The sequence below is a fragment of the Apus apus genome, chromosome 4 (genome assembly GCF_020740795.1).
Source record: "Apus apus isolate bApuApu2 chromosome 4, bApuApu2.pri.cur, whole genome shotgun sequence".
In the NCBI taxonomy this organism is placed as follows: Eukaryota; Metazoa; Chordata; class Aves; order Apodiformes; family Apodidae; genus Apus; species Apus apus.
In genome coordinates, this window is record NC_067285.1 from 88402630 (window position 1) to 88426505 (window position 23876).

General features: G+C 38.7%; 1 protein-coding gene across 5 annotated transcripts in view; it reads left to right on the forward strand.

Annotated features, from left to right (window-relative positions):
* The window catches only part of TEC (tec protein tyrosine kinase), a 49289-nt gene that overhangs the window by 22814 nt on the left and 2599 nt on the right, over positions 1 to 23876 (forward strand). For 2 of the 5 annotated variants that reach the window (XM_051618533.1, XM_051618532.1), the window contains exons 3-17: positions 10068 to 10169; positions 11124 to 11205; positions 12775 to 12903; positions 14145 to 14185; positions 14595 to 14776; positions 15684 to 15749; positions 17508 to 17562; positions 17725 to 17804; positions 18361 to 18494; positions 19750 to 19824; positions 20590 to 20761; positions 20925 to 21141; positions 21657 to 21721; positions 22764 to 22882; positions 23233 to 23390. In XM_051618533.1, the coding sequence (XP_051474493.1) occupies positions 10068 to 10169; positions 11124 to 11205; positions 12775 to 12903; positions 14145 to 14185; positions 14595 to 14776; positions 15684 to 15749; positions 17508 to 17562; positions 17725 to 17804; positions 18361 to 18494; positions 19750 to 19824; positions 20590 to 20761; positions 20925 to 21141; positions 21657 to 21721; positions 22764 to 22882; positions 23233 to 23390 (1677 nt within the window). Of the gene's footprint in view, positions 1 to 10067; positions 10170 to 11123; positions 11206 to 12358; positions 12473 to 12774; positions 12904 to 14144; positions 14186 to 14594; positions 14777 to 15683; positions 15750 to 17507; positions 17563 to 17724; positions 17805 to 18360; positions 18495 to 19749; positions 19825 to 20589; positions 20762 to 20924; positions 21142 to 21656; positions 21722 to 22763; positions 22883 to 23232; positions 23391 to 23876 lie in introns of those variants that run through there. The other 3 variants (XM_051618534.1, XM_051618536.1, XM_051618535.1) reach the window with 3 other exon arrangements.

Below are 23876 nucleotides of genomic sequence, written 5' to 3' on the forward strand. Positions count from 1 at the left end.
AGTTAATAAGCATATAAAAGACTGAATTAATGTTTTAAGTTTCATGAAGCCTTTAATGGTTCATCAGCTGTTATTTTCTCTCTTTTTTTCCCTTATTTTCTCTCTTTTTTTCCTTCACGTTGCAGAAGTGTCTAAGGAGATCTGGATGTGATAGATTCCATTTGTAATGAAGACAAAAATTCACTGTAGTAAGAAATAATGAAATCAGCCTCCAAGTTCAGAGTACTGATCATGAATGTATAAAAATAGGGAAGAAGTAAAATATCTTCCTATTCTAAGTATGAAGATTTACTATAGAACTGAATATGCTCCATTCAGAAAGATTTAAGATATGTGCAGTGTTCTCAAATATTGCAGACTTTAAATAGACTTATGTAGACAGTAGCGACTGGTGGTTTGGAAGTGGAAGGTAGAAGGCATTTTGAGTAGGTCCTCAAGGCCCTTGCTCATGAGGCCTCCTGTGCTATGCTCGCTGGTGTCAGCTGGAGTGATTGATGGCAATGTAACTTCTTCAGATAATCTGGCTGTATAACAAAGGCTTGTAGTGTTTTAGTGAGGAAACACTGATGTGAAATATTTTATTAGGAAATCTCTTTCAAATTTTGTGGGGTTTGGAAGCTCAGCATACTACTGTAGGTATGCTTTTGTTCATTTTCCTGAACTATTTTCTTCTAAGAAATCTAAAAATACTAATCTGTAGGAAATTAGCAGTTACAGTGGAAAGGAATACTCATGTTACAACTCTACCAGTATGCCTGGTGGCTGGTGTCCCATGGTGCAAGCACTGCTCACACTCCTTTGCAGAGTGATTTAGCAGCATCATTTATTCCTCTTGAGTCAAACAACAGACCACTCAGCATTCAAGCTACTGTGTCCACTACAGTGTTCCAGCAAGTACTCTTAGTTTATGATCTTTCTCCTTGTGTGGCAATAATTTTTACTGTTTTGAATTCTTTCTCAACGAATGGTCAGAAGATGTCTTTGAACTGTGAGAAGATATTAGGGCAGTCTGGTGTCCCTGACTGGAGCAGGCTTACTGCTGCATTACAGAATAGCCATGATAGAAGGTAACATGTACTTCATACAAGTTTTAGTTAGCTCCGGCTGCCAGAGCATCTCACTTGAACTAAAAGTGCCACCAGACTAGTGGTTTTTGCTCTAGGTGGTATTTTAGGCAAGGGAAATTCTTTGAGATGAAGGCAAGATAATAAACGTGTTAAAGCACTCCTCGTCACTGGAGTCGTTGAAAGGAGCTGGTTTGCGCAAGTGAAATGTCCTGCTAGTTTCTTGGTTTGAAAATTTTCACACTGGTGTTTGTCACAAGTGCTTCCACAAAGCTGGCACAGATCTGGTCATAATTTTATAAATCGTTATCAATGTATGGACTGTTAGTATCCTGATGTCTATTGGAGTTGTGGAATGTTCTCTTTCACCATGATATTTCTCCCTTTCCCTCTCGTCTTGCTTAGCAGTGACACTGTAGTTTGAAAGTGTGCTGATGTGTGGTTTGGTTACTGTCCTCCCACACAGAGTGTGGTGTGCTCACATCAACCTTTCCAGCCCATGGCAGCTTGTGCTGACCTTGAGCATGAAGCCTGTGATCTTGTGAATGTGAAGTTGCTTTAAGCTTTAGCATCTTCATTTCCTCATGTTTGCTGTATGGATTACAGTTTACAGGGATATATGGTTCATACTGGATTTTGTGTTTTCAAAAAGTGTAGGCTAAATCCTGGTCCCCATGGTCACCCTGTGTGGTTTTGGGTGAATGGAGGTCTGTGGTGTTAGAGAGAGGACAAAATGGGGGAGAGTCTGTGCTGCAGTTTGCCTGTTAGTTCTGGAGGGACTGCACAGAGGGTATTGGGGTAGGCACAGCACTTACCTATTTATTAGTGTGCAGAAACCATTTGCTTCTACAGAGAAGGCCAATAATAGCTTCAGAGGGAAAATGTTTGAGAGTTTTGTTTACAAGTGTGCTTCTGTGGAGTCAAGTAGAAGGTGGCTTTCCGATGAGCTGAGCTTGCGAGGTGCAGAGTGCTCTTGTCTTCACTGGCAGTAGTGGTATTTGCCATCAGGATCAGACTGGTGTGGAAACTGTCTTGCATAAATGAAAGAGCCATTACAACCAAGAAAAAACAACCCAAATATAAATCAACAAAGCAGAATAAAAACTTGAACATTCTTGGGGGTTGCTAATTTTGAAAGTCTCTTCCCAAGGAAAAAAGGTTCTTCTGCAAGAGTTTTATTTGGTTCTTGTAATTTGAATAGAGAGGAGACAGAAGCTACTGAAATTACCGTGGTGATATTTTAAGGAAGGAAAAATAACTTTAAAAGCTCTGGGGCCCACTCTAAAGCTGCAGGTTTCAGGGTAAAATTGTGTGGCTTCATTGCAACACTAATCTTGTGCAAATACTTCCTTTGGAGCATAACAACACCATGGAGTTCCAAAACCCTATGCAAGTTGCTTTTGTTTTTTTAAATTATTATTAATGTGTATCAGTTACATTGTTGTTTATTCCTATAGTGCTTATCCTTTATTATTTTTAACTTACCCTGATATTTATGGTTTCCTTGGTCATGACATCAGTGATTTAATTATTTAGATAAAGGAAAACACAATTCAGTATTAAAATGTTTCTGACTGATAATTTTCTTTTTTTTGATGTAGATAAATAGCTTCTGAAATGAGTAGGTTGGCAGAGCCTTTTTTTTTCTTCCAAGTGATAGGTAGCAATGATAAAGATTTCTTAAAATACTTGCAAGTTTGTAATATAGCTTGGTTCCAGCTAGGTCTAGAAGAGGACTGTGAGTTGGCTGCTGTTTCCCCTCTAGGAAACAGAAGTGCATATACAATTCCACAGGAACTGTGTAGAAGTTCTTAGCTGTACCTACTGAGGACATACCTTCACAACTGTCTCTAAGAGCTTATGGTTTTAGATTGATTCAACTCTTACTGTTTAGCAATTGCAAATTGAATTACACACAGTTTTTTTCCCAGCACCATCAGAAAAAGAATGAACTAAAATTTTTAAAGTGCAGTCAGGATAGATGCATTATTTAAAACACACCCACACATGTGCTTTTATATATATCTATATATATACAATTAAAGATGTAATTATTAACTTGTGACAGTTATTTTCAGCATCTCTTATATTGTTGAGCAAGTACAACTATGTATTTATGTGTTATCCCACCTAGAAAGATGCATGTCACATCCATCTGGATTAAAAATATTGGGTTTGTACATCTTACAAAAAAACTGAGTCAAAATACATTATGGAATAGGGGGCTTTTCGAACTTCTTCACAAGATCTATACTTAAATGCTAACTCAGAAAAAGTGTATCCACCTTTTCTAATTGTGTAATAACTCTATAATTACTACAACCATTGTTTCTACAGATTAACAGCATTAGGAAAATAGTTAAGTTTAACTTCTTTGCACTTGATTATGTAGAAATCAAGACAGAGAATTAGCGAGTGACTTGGTAATCTGTAGATGCCTGACCAACAGATAGTCTTCATGTTATAGTTTGTCAAGCAAACTTACAGATGTCTTTAATGATGCAACAATACCTACATTGCTATTCCTATAGCAATAACTGGATTGTTATTCCTATATGAAGATCTCTTTGCTCAGCTGGAATAATGGAATTGTGAGAGATCCATCTCTGATGAGAAAGAGCGCTATAGGAAACTGACTGTTGCTTCAGCAAGTAAAACGTACAGATGCAAAAATTATAGTAAGGAGTAAGTTTTCTTTTAGGTAAAAAGTAGGAATTAATTGTCTAAAATACAGCTCCACATAAAGCTTGTCAGACTCCAAAAACCTTCTGGAAGGGGCAAAAATGAGTCAGGAGGTAACGAGCTGAGAGAGTCCGAGAAGAAAAATCTCACAGGGAGAGAGCCTGGATAAAAGGTTCACTGGAAAGCAGTAGATAGTGGCATTAGGAACCATGAAGCTCCCCATCCGTCCTGGGTTGCTTGCTCCTGTTCCCTCCCTACCTCCAGATTCAGGAAAATATTTTTTTAAACAAATTTTTTGCTCATAGGCAGAACTATCATATTGATGATGATCCAGAAGACTTCAAACAGTGGCTGAAAATCCAAGAGAAGATGGATCACAGTAGGCATAGCTGGGGAAATTTTAAGCAGGTGTAAATGAAAGCTCTTCAAGTTGGAGAAATAACTTAAAGCTATTAATGTATATTAAAGGTTGGACCAGATGATCTTTGAGGTCCCTTCCAACCTGGCATTCTATGACTCTATGTGGATGGAGCCAGCTTAGCAGAGCATGGGAGTGCTCACTTGAAAACAGCAAGCCAAGTTGTAAAAGAAGTTGGTTTTGTTGCAGTAATTATTCCCTCTTCTCTATAACATGTACCAAAATGAAAATCTGATATAAAATGAGGATCTGCAGTAATTCTCTTTCTAGAAGAATTTTTATGTTTATGAGATGGAACAAATTAGACATAGTTGGAGTTGAAAAGTGTAAGTTATAGTAGTTGAGATACTGACAGGGCATGGATGAGAATGTTTACCTTATGACTAAACAGGAGTAGATGAGTCTTAAAGGTGCTAAGAAGGAAGATCTGGAAGATAAATGAGATTCTGGAGAGCTAGAGGAGGCCTAGTTTTAACATTTCAGAGGAGAATCTGAGAAGCTGTAAGCTATGAAGGCAATTTTCAGAAGAGAATGAGAAAAAACAGACTTGTTGAAAGTATCTGCAAGATACCGAAACTGCACGTTAACCAACAAAGATTTGTCAAGAAAAAAATTAATCTCAGTTTATCTATATTCTTTCTGCCATAGGTTAACAAGTCTTGTGGGTAGCAGAGAAGCAGCAGATGTCCTGTGTTTTTGTTCCAGTAAGGGTTTTTTGACACTGCTGTATGAGACATTTTCACATGTCACTATTAGAAATGACCTGTATAAATAAATATCTTGTAAATCTGATTGCAGAACACATGGGAAACAGGTACAGTGCCCAGGAGGCATCAGTGGCTGGTTTTCAGATTGAAAGATGGTCATGGTTCGGGTGTCCTGTTGTTCAGTATTTTCATTAGTGATATTGTTGCTGGAATTGTTGCTGAAATAGAACTTTGTTGAGTTCTTAGGTGATGTAAAAACTTGACAGAGCTCAAGCATTTTTAGAAAGCAAGTCTAGAAATCAAAGTGGTAGATTTGGATTAGGTGTGTGGTGGGTTTGGTTGGTTTTTATTTTTTTATTTTGTAGAATGTCATTCAGTGTTGATGAGCGCAGAAGTTAAAAGCTTAGGCAAGAATGCTGAAAAGTTCAAATACAGAATGGGAATAAGTAGCTAAGTGTCGGGCTGCACCCTTCAGGACCTGGATGACAGGATAATAAATCATAAGCTGAATGTGTGTCAATGAAACCTTCTTGCTGTGAAAAAGGCAAATATTACATTAGGATGAAAAAATGAGACTTTGAAGCCTTACAATCTGATAATAAGGCATCAGCTGCAGTGCTGCACCTGGTTTGGGGCAATAACTTTCAAGGAAGATGTGGATCTGCCTGCAAGATTCAGGGCAGGAACAGCAGGAAGGATGAGGTTACCAGAAGCCTGCACTGTGGTGAAGGGCTGGTGGAGGGGCAAGTGTTTAAAGCAGAGAGAGGGACTGGTGCTGGACAAGAATCTTTTAAGACAAAAAAACCTAACCCCTGAGCTCTGTAGCTGAGGGGTTCATCTGAAGCTTGAAAGAGTAGGTCACGTAGCTGGTGCCTTGGCTAGGTGAACTCTCAAGTTGTCTCCTGGGGCTCTGGTCACTTGCCTGTGATGCCTGTGGACTTGGATTCTCCTCCCTTCTTGGCTCAAGTTGTCTGGGTCTAGAGTTCAGAAAGCACAGAGGGTGTGATACAGAGTTGTCTGAATAACAGGTGTCACCTATACTATGGACAGAGTGATGGCCCCAAGAGGGAAGAAAACAGGGCAGAAGTGCTACACCTGGGCTCGGGTCTGTGAGGACTCCATGGGAAACAGCTAAGAGAATTGCTGAAAGAACCTGAAGCTATGTGCTAGTTATTTTGAAAGCTGGAAGGCTGTAGGTGATTTAGGGCCTTATATGGATGGAGGTCTGGCTGATTTATTTTGTGTACTTTACTCTCATTTAGATTGCTTCCTTATGTGATTGCAGCAATGTATCATAAACATAAATGTGTACATTTGACTGACTGCCTCTCAGTTGCAGGGTAAGAGTAAATTACAGATAATGCATTGTAGTCATGGCTAAGAAGTTGCATCAGTGCTACTATGGAGAATTAGTTTATGTGCTTTGGTAGAGGATTTTTTTATTTCCTGTTTTGCAGGATGGGGTTTAATACTTTCTCCTTCTCACTTCTTTTTGTATTTTTTTTCCCCTTGAAATTTTTCCCAAGAGTCAGATCTTGGATCAGGTCAGACCAGACCTCTCACTTTTAATCTCATTTCTGGCCATTTTGGAAAGGTGAATAGAAATACTTGATAATTGTTTTTCTTAGAATAACAATTTTTAAAAAGTTTATTGAAAGGAGGCAGGGCATTCTTCAACATCTCTGCAACACTGAAAAATAAGGGGATGGAAAATGTAGCTGTGTAATATTTAGCTGCAGTAATTATATTTGCATAATTACTAATTGCTTGTGTGAAAATGCCTCTCAAGAGGGAACTGCAGCAGTATCCAGTGCTTGTCAGTAATTGGCAAGACTACTCCTAAAAAATTAAATAAATAAAAAGAAAAAAGTGTGAAAACACCCTTACATTTGGCTTTGGAGCATATGCTACCAGAGAAGTTCTCTGCATGAGGTGTTGGGTTAGCCAGGCTTTTCTGAGGCTTTGTAAAGTTGCAGAGCAGCTCCATAAAAGGAGATGTCATTAATGCTGAGACCTTTCATACTTGTTCCATGGGTCACACACTGCTGACCTCAGGTTTTCCTACATGGGAATAAGCAGGGGAGAGATACAGTATGAAAGAGAGAGAGAGAGGCAGCATGGGTGAGATAGAATGCAGCTATTTCTTGACAGCCAGGCTGATTCTGCTTGTTTTCATGGATTTTTTGGCAAACAGAATGTCCTCTGTTCTGTTTAACTACCCAACCCCACTTCTCTGAGAGTAAGCAGCACCATAGTTCCATAAGCAAAGAACGTGAAAAAACATTTCCTCTGACATTTGGAATATGGGCTTCTTAATTTTTAAAGCTATTGTATTTAGCAGAGAAGTATTTCCAAATCTATAGATGATAATCTAACAGATTTTACTTGTCTTTCTGTATTCAAAGATTTCTGGTTTTTTGACAGGAACCAAGGAACTGTATGATCATTTACTTGAACTGTATCTCATATGTAGTTCTAATTTTATAACTTCTTGATATCAGAGTCTTATGTGTTAAACAATAGGAATAGCTTATTTGTTCACATTCCATGGAGATAAGACTTATTGCTTGGACTGGCCATCCTCATTGTGAGCAAGGAGCAGAGCTTCTGAAATTATAAATCAAGTTTTTGAAGCATCAGCAAGTATGAAGTACATATAGCATTTTGAGAAGCTTTGTATAGTGGCTTTGTGAAGTCACTTCCCTTTTTAATTTTTATCTATTTGTTATTCTTATTGGGATATAGTATTTTTATACCTTTAATACTGTTCTAACCATGTTTCCTTCTGTAGACCTCCCTCTATAGGCTTATATCTATCTTCAGAAAAGGGGTGGACCAGTTTTGATAGGTCCCTTGAGTTCACCTGCCGGTGGTGTTTCCAAATCCTCTGTGAATACAGTGTCCAGTTCAGACAGTGTCCATGACTCTATTGGTGAAATACTACCACTTCTTCACTGAATTCAACCTTTTTCTACTATGTTAGTCATCTTCCACCTCCAAAAACAACAGTGAAAAATGCCCCTCTGCCTCCTATGGTCTGACATTGCATAATTTGCCGTTATACTAATTTTAACTCCTTCCAGTAGAGATCCCTTGTGGGAAGGAGTGGTTGTTGGTGGATTTATTGTGGCTGGCTCATGCCTGTATCTCTACTTCCCAACTACTCCAGGGCTTGAGCTCTCTTTTAATTCTGCATTTCATGTCTTCTGTATGTCTGGGTCTAGAACAAGCCATTTGGAATACAGAATAAATGCAAAACAGTAACAGTGTGCGAGGTGTCCTGTTATAAAGGGAGGGAGACGAACTGCAAAGGCTTTTTAAGCATTTTTCTTGAGTCATTCCTTCCTGCTCCTTTGCCAATTGGTTTAAGAGTGGGAAATGCTGAGATAAAATACAACTGCACACCTGACAATTTGAATGCTGCTGGCCGTTAATAACTGTTGCTTCTCATGCAATCTGAAATATGTCTGGATTAAATACATTTTTATTTAGTTTCACATATATTTATCCATATATTTAGTCTGTGAAGTATGCAAGAGTAGGAAAATCTTCTCTGATGTCAAGCTTAGTTTGATGGTTTGGGTTGCAAGGCAGGTCAGCTTTGAGTTGGCTTAATTTACTATCTCATGATGAAGCAAACTGAGCTACCTTGAATAGCTGAAGTTTACAAAAGCATTACTTAGGATATAGGATTAGTAGAATGATGTGCTGTTTGTTTTGCTTTATATTTTTCCAAAATGTTAATTGATTATCTTGTTGGATTCCTGTCCTTTGTCCTCCTGAGAGATGTATGTTCCTTTTGAGTGAGTACTGAGTGCCAGAATTAGCAGGAAAATCTCTGAATCTTGGGGGGTGGAGAAACAACAAAGCCTGTCCCTCTAAGGAATTTCTGTCATTCCAGATAAATGACACATCTTGTTTGGATCCTTCTATTCTGCCTTGGCTAGTCTGGCAGTTCTGAAGCTGCCAGGCCTGCCACGCAGTGCCAAGGAGAGGGAGAAGCAGTTCTTGCTGCTGTACAAAGTGTTGCATAATTCAGTAACTCAGTTTTTGGCAGTTCCATAAATATATGTTTGACTTTAGGCAGTCAAAGTTCAAGTAAGGGGATACCATAAAATAAACAGAAGACTTGGAACAGTTTTTGGATTAAAAAAAATCCAAGGTTGCATACTTGGTGCAAATTATTTTTCTGCATAACATGATATAGCTTTGTAGAGCAGATCATGATAATGTTTATGATTTGACTTTTTAAAATGGTTCATTAAAATTACTCATTATTCTTTTTTGTTTTCCTTCTTTTGTTTCCCCAATTTTAAAAAGCCCTATACTGGGGCTTCTTCTGGGGTTTCTTTAGTTTTTCTGGTGTTAAATAACAATTACAGCTTTATCTGAACTTAGTTCCTGACATTCTTCCTGATGCTGACCACGACATGCATTAATTGTTCATGCACATTTTCTCTGCCTGTTTTGTTCATAACAACATGCGTAAGAGACAGAGTATTAAATGTGTTTTATATGCTGAAGAGACTTCCATGTTTTTGTGGGGTATTAATTACAGTGTTTCTAGGGTGGTGGAACTGTGGTGGTTATATTTGAAATTGCTCTTTGCTTCTGTTTGTAAGACTGTCTTTTCAATTGCTTATGATTGCGCCAAAGTTCTGCTATCTGGGCTAACACTTCCATTGTCAGGAGAGAAGGAGGTAGCCAAGTTAGGACTGGAGTATCTCAAATAAGTCAGTATATAGTAATTATTTACACATTGTGTGAACAATGTCCATCTTTTGTAAGCTGCTCTCTTAACTGGATGTGTTGGATGTGCTTGGCAAATCAAAATTTTTGACATGGATTAATTTGGGACCCTCCATGATTTGCTGCCATTTAAAAAAAATATTTTTTTTGTTTTTGTTCTGGATTTCAGAAAAACTACTTCTCCTATTAGAGACTCAGATTCCCTGAAAGTAAGAGGTGGCCCTGTACAGTCTCCATAGATTCATCATCATTTTGGTCTCAAAAGTGTATTGTTGAGGTGTTTCCCTTTGTCCTGCAGCAGTGTGCACTGTAAATTTTTGTGCTTCTGGAGTTAAAGCAACATCGGTATCTTAAGTGGAAAAGGAAGGAAGAAGTCTCTACTGAAACAATAGAGAATTAGATAAATTGCTTATATTTTACATAATGTTTTTTGCTTTTTTCTTATAGAAAAAGTACAGAAAAGGATCTGTGGATATTTCAAGGATTAAATGTGTAGAAGTTGTAAAAAGTGATGGTATTATCCCCTGTCAAAATAAATATCCCTTTCAGGTATGTTACTTTTATATATAATATATAAATTACAGTGCTCTTTTCAACAGCACCAAGCCATTTGGATGCAACTGGCTTGAAATTGCTGTCATTTCCAAATACTGAGTCTGCTCTCTGAGACTATGTGGGAGGTGGTTCAGAACTGGTGATTAAAAACCAACCCCAGCAAGCTCTGCTGCTCCTGAAGTCCCCTCCCTTGGGAGTTTTTCCTTATAGACTTGGTGTTTCTCTTTTCCCCACCCTTTCTGCTTCAGTTTTGCCTGGGAAGTGCCTTGTCATAGTCTGCCTGCAAAATGGGTTACCTGGCAGCCTGTTCTCCTTCTCTTCATTCTTTCACATTAAATTAAACTGTATTACCATTACATTATATAAGAATAAGAAAATTAATCTAAAACTTGTTGTATTTTCTTCCATTATTAATGTAATGGACATAAACACAGAAAACAAAGTGCGTAGAAGGGAAGAGGAATTGTTTAGATATGAGGGGTTGGATGCTGTGTCTGCTTATGATAAAAGGAATGGTTGTAGTTAAGGGAGCAATACTTGCTTTCCACCAGTAGCAGCAATAAAGAAAAAGAAGACAGGACTCACTCCAGAGCAGGACATAAATACAAGGAGTTATGAAATGGCTGGGAACAAAGGATGTCTGATTATGAAATAGCTTTAGCAATTAAATGGAAGTGTTTTTGGAAAACATATGGTGAAGAATGAGCAAAGCAAACATTTTAAGGAATACTCACAAGATAATGTACCATTACAAGATCCTTCCTTATTCTACTGAAAGCATTGTATTTTAATAGTAAACCCTAATAGCCTTTTCCAAGTTCTTGTATTTTGTGCCTGAGTACACATTTGCCAAATTATAGTAATTTGTCTTGTTCTGTTTCCTGAGGAATAAATAAATTAATATTACCGGGTGAATGTATTTGGATTATTTCTTTTCCCCCCTTCCAGGTTGTATATGATGCTAATACGCTCTATATTTTTGCACCAAGTGCAGACAGCCGGGATCAGTGGGTGAGGAATCTGAAAGAAGGTAATGAAAATTGCTTATACTTCACATCTGACATATGTAGATACATCTTACTTGAGCTGACTGGCTGGGATGGAGTTAACTTGGTGCTGTGTTTTGGATTTGCGGCCAAAACAGTGCTGAAAATACACCAGTGTTTTAGTTGCAGCTGGCACAGCATGGAAGCTTTGCCTTTTTGCTCCCTCTGCCCCCACAGTGAAGGGGTTGGGGGTGGGTAAGAGGCTGGGAGGTGACACAGCTGGGACAACGAACATGAACTGACCAAAAGGGACCTTCCAGGCCATGTAATGACAAGGCTGGCAACAAAAACTGGGGTAAAGGAAGATGAGGGTTGGGATTTTCTGGCTTCCATATTGGCAGTTGCTCAGAGTCTGACTGGGCATTGATCTGCTTTGCGAGAGATGGTGAGCAATTGCCTTTGCATCACTTGTGGGGTTTTTTTAATTTCTTTTGGTTATTAAACTGTCTTTATCTCAAGTGTTTTCCTCTTGTGCTTTCTATTCTCTACCCTGTCCCTCTGGGTGCGGAGGCGAGTGGGCAAATGGCTGTGTGAATGCTTAGCTGCTTGCCAGTGTCAACTCACAACAAGGTAGAAAAACAAAATGGTAAAGCTCCAAGCATCTATCCACTGATTTTTATTTTTATTGGGCCAGCTCATTGTTTGCATACGTATCAAGTTATAACAGGTACTGGGAGTATCAAACACCCACTGATTTAATTTGACTTGTGACGTCCAGCTGCAATCAGGATTTGGCTCTACGTTTTTGTGCAACATGTAAATCATCAAAAAGCTTATCCAGGCTCATTAATGGCATTGGTGGAAAGTTCTGTTTGAATAGAGCTAGACAGCATGTTGGTTTTACACTGATGTAACATGACAGGAGGCATCTCCTCTGAGATGCAATCTGATTAGTGCTATCATAGTGAGTAAAGATCTTTTATTCAAGAGGCTCTTAAATCTTTCTGCCACCATCAAATGGTCACATTAATTGCAAGTGCTTTGCAAAGTAATAAGAAATAATTCCTGGCTGGAGACCACAGGGCAAGGAATAACCTCTGAAACTCAGCAAGCCAATAGGATGGGGGTAAGGAGCCTTACAGATCAAACACAGGCATTGTGCTATTAAAATAGTGACAAATGTCAGCTATCTTTCCCTCCAGAACACTATTTGTAGAGGAAATTGAGTCACTTACAGCAGTAACAAAAAGAAAAGGGACAGGCTGAGCCCCCAGGGCCTTCACAGCTGCATGACTGCTTTGCCTGGTGCAGGTGGGTGCCTGGTTCTTTTGTTGGTGTATCAAAGGCCTGCCCCTGCTGCAGTGGCTTGTTTAGGCAAGGAGTATAGCACTCTCTTCTGGAATAAAGCTATGTATTATCCTAAAAAATGTCCTCTACTCTCCTCACATCATCTCCACATAAATTTGCATGAAGGTTGTTCAGAAAAAACAATTATAAAGCAAGGACAAGTGAAGATTAATGCCTCATGTCAAAGATACTGTAATATTTATTGAAAATTGCCTTCTTGTAGGTTTTTTTGTATCTTTCAGTATATGCTCTTTTTCTTCTTGTAGAAATAAAGAACAACAGCAATATAATGGTAAAATATCATCCTAAATTCTGGACAGAGGGAATTTATCAGTGTTGCAGACAGACAGAAAAATTAGCACCCGGCTGTGAAAAATACAATCTTTTTGAAAACAGTAAGTACCTAAATTTTCATATGAGGTTGGTTTGGCATATTTTTCTACTTTTTTTTATATGATCCTGTCATCACACCTGAATGCCCTAGATATTAGGAAAATTTGGAGAGCAGAGTGAATCACTGATACCGTGCCCAAAGTAAATAAAAATATTTTTCATTTAAATGCATTTTGTAAAAAAGAAAAGCCAGTGAATTGTCCTTGCAAAAATGTTTTGAAAAATCTGAAAGGAAAATTGAGGTTGCTGAGTTTGTTTCACTTGGTTTGTTTTTCCCTGAAACTTACTTGACCAAGTGCTTAACTCAGGCTGAGGATAAAACCTGATGGCAAAGTAGATTCAGCTAGAAATCCTTGCCAGCACTTCAGTTTTAATAAATAACTTCAACACACACACATAAAAGATTAATGTTGCATTTGGTGTTACCATATCAGTGTAAAAATTATACAAGAAGTCTTAATGTAATTTACAGACACTACTGAATTTACTTGGAGGCTTGTAAATGTCCATATGCCAAACCTGGATGAACTGTGACTTCTGTAGGCATGTGCATCTTCCAGCATCTGAATCACAGATTCTGCTTGTTCAGCACCAGATGCTGTAGCATTCGAAGATGTGCAGGCATGACCCTCACTGCAATATTGTCATACATAAGGACAAGTAATTTAGTCCTCAATGTAAGGAAAATTCTATACTAGGAAAAGAAATGTAGCCATTGCTTACCTCCCAGTGAAATTAACAGTGCCTGGATGGTTCCCTGTATCAGGGCCTTCAACGGGAATGGTGGGAACCTGTGGATTTAGTTGCATTAAAAGACTTGAAGAACGGATCATGGTCAGCCTTATTTGTCAGGATGGTGCAAAACCTGACATATAACTTGACCTTTTAAGTGAAAAAACAGATGTTGATACGAACAGATGCATTATCATGGTGACAAGAACACTGCTTTCTTTTTAAATATCTTTTTTATCTCTCTTTCTGCATCTGAGAGCAGGTTCAGGGATTTCTGCATGGCACATTCAGATGTGGCACAGATATTGCCAAATACTATGGTGAACGTAGCCTGCCATTTGATTTAGGATGTTTTTGCAAGAATATTTTATCAACATTTTCCTAATGCTTAACTGGACCTGTCTTTTTTTCCTGACCTTCTGAACTCTCTTGAAAGCTATCTAAGATATTAAGACCTTATAATCTGTAATTTAAACCTTTTATCCTTTTTTTACCTCTGCTCTGTTTCTAGGTGTAATGAGATTTCCCTCTCCAATGCCACAAAAAATTGTGGTAGGTAGTGCCTTTAAAATTTTGCATAGATAATTGCTGGTTTTTGAAATGGCAGTTAGATTTCCTGAGATTCATTCCATATCCTATGGCTAAGGTTTATTTCTGTATGTGTCAGTGGACATCATGCTCTTACATCAGGGTGGAAATACCCCTTTGAAATTCAGCTGCACCTCTGGCAGCTGTGGGGCTGCAGAGTGAGCCAGCCCTGTGGGTAGCACATGGGGGATTGTCTGCCACACTCTCCAGCTGCCTCTAAGGGCCACCACAGCTTGCTCCTGGAGACAACCCAGAATTAGCTCAGCTTTTGCCCCTGGGATGCTGGGCTGGTTTGCACTGGTGTGATGGTTTGAGTGGGTGGGGTGGGATAATGGAGCAGCATAGGATGATAATAATGTTGGGTCGTTTTCAGCGAAGGCCTCCACCACCTGTACCTCCAGTTGAAGAAAATGGCCATGAAGAGGAAGAGATAGTTGTAGCAATGTATGATTTTGAGCCTACAGAGCATCATGATTTAAGATTAGAGAAAGGTGAAGAATATACCGTGATTGAGAAGAATGACATTCACTGGTGGAAGGCGAGAGACAAATATGGGTGAACACAAATTCCTTATTTTTCATTATTAAGTTAATAAGACTGTTTCCATGTTGTAGTAGTTTATATTGACTGTGTGTGTTAACAAATAACTGTTAGACCCTGCTTTGGATCCCAGCCCTGAAATTTCATCCATATCCTTCTTCCCACATAGAAATAAATTTTTTTAAAGTGAGGTGCTTGATAGATGGTGAGGCCTCAGTGCAAAGACTGTTGCAGAGCTGGAAACTTTCACAATTCTACTTTCTGTCAGGCTTTATGATTTCCCAATTAAAGCATCAGCCAACCTGCAAAACCTCACTAGACTGGAACAGTATTCCCTATTCCGGGGGAACAGATCATTAGGGAGTAATATACTTAACAGTCAGCTCAGCAGGCTCCAACTTCCAGACTTCATCTTATTTAATAGCTGGATCATTAAGGTCAATCTTTGAATGAGTTGGGAGAGAGTTGCAGTAAGATGCCTTAATGACTACAACTTTACATTCCCTGGAATAAATTTTTTCCCTGTGGTTTTAAAGGTGAACATTTCCATACTTTAATATTTATCAGGTTCCTGTTGCAATATGTTAGGGGTAAATGTGACTTACCAGGCTATGGCAGGTTCCAAATACATTTCCAGTGACTGGCTGAGACCACTGAAGAGACAAAGCAGCAGAGGGTTACTCTTCTTCATCCCTTCTGCTGGTTTGCTTGAAGACTTCTGCTGCCTGTGTCACTTCTCTAGGTGCAGTGAAAGCTAATGTGGAAATGCTGATGCAGAAAATTAGTTTCTGTATAATCAGAAGTAGAGTGGGTGGGTCAGTAATAAATAATTACTGGTAATTAGCAGAATAAAACACTGTCTTCTAGGCATGCAATTTTACACATTTTCACTCAGATTATGTATTTTATTTTATTTTTTTAGAAAACAAGGCTATATTCCAAGTAACTATGTAACAGGAAAGAAGTCCAACAACCTTGATCAATATGAGTGAGTGAATATTTGAATTAAAATCTAGAAGATCATAAAATGAAAGCTATGGTTTGAGAATTACCAAGTATTTTTAAAGTTTTGAAAGAAACAATTTACGTATGATAGTACTGATCCCAGAGACTAAATGTAAATATTTCAAATATACATATGTTTGCTCTGATTCTCTTATTTTTTTTTCTGTCATATATAATGTAGTGTCAAGCCAGTGAGATGGCCATGAGGCATGCAGTTTTTAGGCTATTACTGTTAAAGCAAAAGAAACCTTCCCTATTCTCTGATAGACAAAGGGTAACATTAAAGGAAGTGTATCCATTATGAGTGTGCTGAGTGCTTTTTTAGTATTAAAGTGGTGTGTCTATCCAAAGTGTGTGGCAATAAGATAGTAGAATATAAAACAGTGGAAATCATTCAAAGTAAACATAACAGATCAGAGATTTTGGAAAACAGCTCCAGTTTTCAAGAAAATTTATTACTTGATCTCAGTGTATGCATGTAACTTATCAGCTGTAAAAGCATAGCTTTTTTATTAAAAAAAAGGCAAAAAAAAGCTTTTTCCAGTTGATGTTTAATTATGGAGTACTTATTTAAGAACATCAGGATAAAATTTAACACTGTAGTCTCCAAGCCTGTTGTTCTTGACATTCAGATTTCAGTATAGCATAAAACTGTTGTGCTTGAGAGCTTAAGACATATTTAATGACTTTTAGATAAAATGGAACTACAAGGAAATAATAATTAAAACCAGTTTACAAAACCACATTTCTTGGTCCAAAACTCTACTCTCAGCCACGCAGGGCTCCTATTGCTGTGTTTTGACAGAAGGTAAAATTTCCTCTGGGATTTTCCCCTCAGCCTTACGTGAGGGAATTACTTGTTCTTTGCTGCTTTCTCATGTTTGTAGCTCTTGCTAAGAGCCCTGCCCTGCTGTGGGCTGGGCTACAGGGCTGGTAGAAAGGGAAGGAAGGAACTGGGCTGCCTTATCTGGTCCAGCCACTCTGTGCCTTACCACCTTGGGGCTGTAATTCTGAGTCTGTTCAGGGAGGATTACTCCAGGTCATCTACCAACTGCAAGAAACTACTATCTCCAGAAGAGCAAAACTTGATTAGAGGCTGTCGTGCCACTTCCCTGCTCAGTTACCCCTGTGGCATCATAGCTCAAGATGATTGCCCCATGACATTTAAGAGCTGCCTGTTTTTCCTTTAGAAATTATTTGCTGCAGCTGGCTGAAATGTCAGTGCATCTGTGGCTGCTTTAACCTGTCCATGCAGCACTGAGCTCAGGGATGTGCAACCGTGACATTTAATTCACTCTTGACCTCCTCTTTGGTAGGTGGGTCCTCCCTGGAAAACCAGAACCATGACGTTACTGCATGAGCGGTGGAGCCGCCAGCTCCGCCGGTGGCTGGACCAGGGTGTGTAGGCAGCTGCTGCCCTGGGGCTGCCAGCCTGCCCTCAGCCTGCTGTTCACAGCAGCTACTGCCACCAGCCTGAGTGTGTTTCAGGAGTGTTTTTGCCAAAAAAATGAGCTCAGTTACCTGAATTGTATTTGCTTCTGCAGGATCTCATTGGATTTGTTTCAGGGCGTTTTTATGGGATAACTGCACAATGTAATAAAACTGATTTTTGCACACTAAAAAAGGTTCAGTTCTTGACTTCTAAAATTATTAAATCTTTAGCTTTGTAATACTTCGCTTCAAGCATTTTATGTAAATCATGTACCTTGGAGAAGTTTTGGTTACTTGTGTTGTGTTGCAGGTGGTACAGCAGAAACCTAAACAGAAGCAAGGCAGAGCAGCTTCTCAGAAATGAGGTGAGCACAGCAGCCTTGCAGTATTAACTGTGAAATTCATGTGAAGTATCTTCTTTTATTAAAGCAGAGGCTTACTTTGGCATATGCCAGACACAGGACAAGTAGAAGAGGTATGCAGCTTAAAACTGGCTGTAGGTAACTGTCAACGTGCTTGTGTTTTAGGATAAAGAAGGTGGTTTTGTGGTGAGAGACTCCAGTCAGCCTGGCCTCTATACCGTTTCCCTTTATACAAAGTTTGGAGGGTGAGTTTCTGTGGCTGCTCTGCACACCTTGTCTTGTCCAAATCCATTTGCATCTGCATCCAAATCCATGGGCTGGAGGAAAGCCCAGGACAGAGCTCAATAAAGAAATGAGGGCTGCTGTGGTAGAAAAGACAGGTGACTAGAATGAGCTTCTCGATTCCATGGTTAGGGCACATTTGATTTAATCCAGTGTAGACCTGAGCCTCCGCCCAAAGAAGGAGGTCTTGCTCTCCCATGCTGTGTTTGATCTCTTCCCCCCTGCCATCCTAAGTATTTGCTTTGGTGTGTGGTGAGCTGGACTGGGGAGCATACTGGGCTGAAAATTAACCTTTTAGGGGTTAATCTTCAACTTGGTCTGAGCACTGAGATGTAGGCTCATCACCAGCACCTGAGATCTTTCTTATTGAAGCTGTTCCTGAGGCTTGTGACATTGGGCATCTGCACTGGCCCGTTCAGTTTCCTTTTCCTAGTCAATGTGCTCCTCTTAAAAAACCCATGACATATGACATTGCATTATTATTAATTGTTACTATTGTTGTTATTACTATTTTTGCAGAGAAGGTTCATCAGGAATAAGACACTACCATATAAAAGAAACAGTGACGTCACCAAAGCAGTACTACCTCGCAGAAAAACATCTCTTTAACTCCATTCCAGAAATAATTGAGTATCATAAACATAATGCAGCAGGTAGATGAACTGGATTTTTTCTGTCACTTAGCATAGATTCGAAAGGGACCCTGAGGCATTTTAGAGTTTTAATGGAAGTTTTTAGGTTTTCACAGATCCTGCTTTTCAGGAAAGTAATGAGACACTGCATTTTCACATTTTTTTCAATATAGGCAATAATTTGAAAGGTTTTATGTAAACATATAGATATTAAAAATAATAATAATAATAAAAAAAATATATATATACATGTATATTACTGTCCCCAGAGTAACAGAAGAATAGTTGTATTTAGTCAGAAAAAGTAATTAGTTTAGCTCCACATAATGTCTTTACCAGCTGCCTGTATCCCACAGCAGATGGACAGGGATGATACTTCCCCAGAGTACTCACCAGGCACTAGCTTTTTACCTGCTGGTCACCACTGCTTAAAGTGATCTAATCTTCCCCTTATAGCAAACAGTTTAGGACAATAATAATGTGTTTACACATGTCTTTGTAAAGCTTAGACACTTTGGAGCTATGTCTGTTGCTGTTGTCTGCCAACTGTATGATGGGATATGGAGAGTTTAGGAATTAGGTTCAAGGCACAGATACCAATATAGTATATTTTTTGCAATCCAGTCTGTGCATAAATTTCGCTCCTGAGCAGTAGTTTCCAGATGTTTATGTCAAACTCAGATATCCCAGCATTTCCTGATGATATTCTGAAAAATGCCTTTCTTGAAAATATACTCCCAAAACATAACCTTTCTTTTAATTTGTTATAACTGATGTTACTACTTATTTTTAATTGCATAATTTCTTTGAGTCATATCAAGCTCTGACAAGCTTTTAGAATAATATTCAGCTAGCATGCACCTTTTATTTTGCGTATGTAAAATCCGCACTTGGAAGTGGTGGCATTAATATGTATGAAATAGACGGTAAAAAGTAATGTTGTGAGTTTTAGATAATTTTTCTGATCTATGAAAGGGGTCCCCAGCCTTTAGTAGTCCAGAACTGTAAAACACAAATACATATGCATATATCTATACTCATCTCTCACCAGTAAAGAAGATGCAGCAAGTTAGATACAGTGAGTGCTCCTGTGTACCTCTTATAGCCGCTTTGAATGGTCAACATAGCTCCATAGCAGAAAACATGATCAGAGCTGTAAATAGTGATAAGCTTATTGTTAATCAGTGTTGAAGTCTGCAGTGAAAAAGTGGCTGATTTGCTGCCTGGCACTATTTCAGAAGTAAACTCTGTCTCTTGAATTATCGCTGAACCTCAGGTCTTGTCACGAGGCTGCGTTACCCAGTCACCCCAAAGAAGACAACAGCACCAACAACAGCAGGATTCAGCTATGGTAATTGTGTGTTAAAATCATCTACATGTATTTTTTCTAAAGGTTTTATATATGTTAAGATGCTGCAATGTTTTCTAAGAATGTTTTGTACTATGATTGGCTATACTAATTCACACGGGTCCAAACTGTAGCTTCTAGACCTTGCACAGAGCATCGACATGCAAAGGTGTCCTGGCTGGTGGTAGGCGTGTGGTGACAAGGGCAGCAGTGAGGAGAGTCAGAACCTGTCACTGGTGCTCCAGGGGAATTTGGCGTCTTTCCCCACACTTCTGTGGACACCTTGAACTCTGCAAGATTAAAGAGCTATGCCTTTGGCTCCTTCATATAAGCCTCCAGACTTCTGACTCAATCTTGGCCCTTTGATCTTTGTGGAAAGGTTACTTTTTTTTAAAATACAAATTTGGAATAACCTGTTTAAGCATGGCACATTGGGTGATGTGAGCAGTTTCTACACATTGGCACAACTTTCTATGATGGCAGCTTGTGGAAATCAAGCCTGGTAATATCGGTATGTAATTACTGGCCTCAGGAAAATTTGAGTTTTGCCTTCTGTGTTGATCAGAGGCTGCTTAAAGGTCATGTCTAGCTAAAACTGTTTAGTGAGGTATCAAAGTGTTTTGTTTTCAAGTTAATTCTAAGGTGTTTTCTCCCTAAATTCCCTAATTTGCTAGTAATCCACTTTCCCTTTCTTCTTCCTTATCACCTACCAGTTCAGTAGGTTACTTAATACAGAAGTCATGGGGTTTCTTTCATTCTGTTTTATAGAGAAATGGGAAATTAATCCCTCAGAACTGACATTCATGAGAGAACTGGGGAGTGGTCTGTTCGGCGTAGTGCGCCTTGGGAAGTGGAGGGCACAGTACAAAGTGGCCATCAAAGCAATTCGGGAAGGGGCAATGTATGAAGAGGATTTCATTGAAGAAGCTAAAGTAATGATGTGAGTTGTGTGCTTGACAGTTTTATTGCCGGTTTGAGGCCTCTGATGCCATAGACTGATTATAAATAAAATACTAGAGGCAGGTGGTATGTTTTCAGTTTTGTGGGTGGAGAGCTAGCACTGGGAGGAGGAAGTAGTAACGACATGATCTCAATCTTTTTAGGAAACTAACACATCCTAAATTAGTTCAGCTGTATGGTGTGTGCACACAACAGAGACCTATTTACATCGTGACAGAGTTCATGGAGCATGGCTGCCTTCTCAATTACCTGAGACAAAAACGGGGAGTTTTGAGTAAAGATGTCCTGCTCACTATGTGCCAAGATGTATGTGAGGGAATGGAGTACCTGGAGAGAAACAGCTTTATCCACAGAGACCTGGTAACATCCCCTTAGGCAATACACTCCTCTTTGGAATTTTTATGTTTGAACTAACCTATTACTTTTAGAACAGCCTCATTGTAAAGAATTGCTTTTGCTTTTTTGTAAGTAGTTGAAGTTGGTTCTTTTGGATCTAATCAATTTTCTAAAACGGCTCTGTACAGAAAACAATTTTCTGTCTCCCAGGAAAATGGGATAAAATCTAAATGTTTTATAAGGAATTAATAGCTATTTGCACTGATACAATAGTCTGTCGCTGTTCTGTATTGGTGCCATTTTCACCAGTCATCAGTCCCATAAAATAGTAATTGTTTTTCTGGTGATTTTTTACAAAAAGTTCTCGTTGTCAAAACAAGAGCAAATGCACATGTACTTTTTATAATGAGAATACACCACTGAACTTGGTAAATTGGTGACCTTGCTAAGCAATGAGATCAAAGTCCTCATTAGCTTGTTATAATTTGCTTGCAAGAGGCTACATGTTTTTCATCCAACTCTAACCATTCCTTTTGCAGGCTGCCAGAAACTGCTTGGTGAGTGACTCAGGAGTGGTCAAAGTGTCAGATTTTGGAATGACAAGGTATGGCTGAGTATGCAAACACATTTGTGGGGCTTTTGGAAAATTCACTTAATCTTTGGACTTAGTCATAAAGCAACACACGCCTAGCAAAATTACAGGAAAAAAGAGATTTTTTGACCTCTAGGGAACATCCTTTGGTTCATTTTTTTCCAGAGCTTTTAAAGCTTTTTCATTCTGTGGACACATGTCAATTTCTTTACTCATTTTAATTCTGGAAAAATCAAAACTGGGCAGCTTATTCTCTAAAGAAATTAGTGTGTTATGAGAGGCCTAGCTTTGCATTCACTTTGTTGTCTGACTGATCTTAGCATCTTTCTGTAGTATCTGTGAAAATCTTATAAATTTTAATCTTGTAGTGATGCAGGAGGCATATTAGAGCTTGTGTCTTTGACAGCAGAGCTCATGCTGCAGAGATAAGATCTGTTAATCTGTATTTTGGTAAATAAATGATAGGAAGAGGCTGTTCAGTGAGTCTGAGATCTTCTTGGAGTAGATGGTTCAGAGTTCCATTTCATTAGCAGAAGTGCTGGGGAATGCTGAGATCTGGAGTGGGGTTAATTTCCTGCCCTTGTTAGCACCTGTGGGTGATAAATCAAGTGGGTAATGTGTGAGGAGTGGGGCTTGCAAAGGAAGGAGTTACAGCACCATGGTTTGACTATGCTCTTCTTGGCTTTTACCACTTTTCTGTGCTACTGAGTTTCTGTGTCCCCTGACATCTGAATTCAGACTGGCCAGTGAGAAACAGAGCACATTTCTCTCATAATACAGACATTTAACTTCTAAGTGTACTATATCTATGTGGTATAGCTGACAATCACAAGAGAGACTCTGAGGTCATAAAGAAAATGAACTGTCTTGACTGAAACACTAGTACTGCCCCAGAGAAGCAATTTTATTGTGTGATGCTTAATAGTCATGGCCATTAGGTGGCAATATGAGCTTCTAATACTCCGCATCTAAACTATCGTTTGCAGGCATGAAGGCTGACTGAAGGATATGGGGTTTTTTGTTGTTAGTTTTTTGTTTGTTTGTTTGTTTTTAGGTATGTCCTTGATGATCAATACACAAGCTCCTCAGGGGCCAAATTTCCTGTGAAATGGTGCCCCCCAGAAGTTTTTAATTATAGCCGATTCAGCAGCAAGTCAGATGTGTGGTCGTTTGGTAAGACATTCATCGCTGAAAGAAAGCACTGTTTTTACATTTTATCAATAGCAGTTAAGCTCCAGTCATTGGTAAGGATTCAGACACCTGAGAAGAAGCTCAGAGAAACTATTTGCCGTTGTTTTATGCTTGCATAAATTTCCACTGAGACCTTTAGAACTGTTATTTATTAAAGTCCATGCTACTAGAATAAGGTGTTTTCAGTGATGACACATGCAAGCACTTTCTAGAATATGGATCTCAAACTATTTATCTACCAGCAATCCTAAACCCAGAACTCAAAATAAACATATGTTTACAAGTTATTTACTCTTCTCTTAATGTTTATTTTCTTTTCTTTTTTTTCTAAGGTGTTCTAATGTGGGAAGTCTTTACAGAAGGAAAAATGCCCTTTGAAAAAAGCTCCAACTATGAAGTGGTAACAATGGTTAGTCAAGGACACCGTCTGTATCGGCCCAAACTAGCCTCCAAGCAGGTGTATGAAATGATGATGATGTGCTGGCAGGAGGTATATACTTTTTTATTCTTTTGTCTTTGAATTGAAAAAAACGTCAGTATAGCAATAGTGATTAATCCCTTTTGCAGCATTCTGACTGTATCCAGCTTTCCCAGCTATTTGTGTGTTTATTGCCAAGACAAAGATCCCTCCCTGGTTTGCAACTGAACTAGCACTGTGATAAGAAAAAACACCCAGGAAATTTCTGTGAAATAAATGAACTATCAGACTAAGTATGCAAATGCATTAGTAACAAAACAAAATGATTGCTAAATCTGTACTGGTCAGGATTATATCAATGTACAAATACCACTAGCAAAGAAATTCAGTCAGAATGGTTCAGAGATAGATTCTCTGTTTTTATATAGTGTCAGTTATTAATCATTACAGAAACATGCCAGAATGACCAACAATATTTTTAAAGGAATACCTAATTCCCTGATTATAAATTCTATAGGAAACATAGATTAACTTGCAGTTAAATCTAAATACAAATCC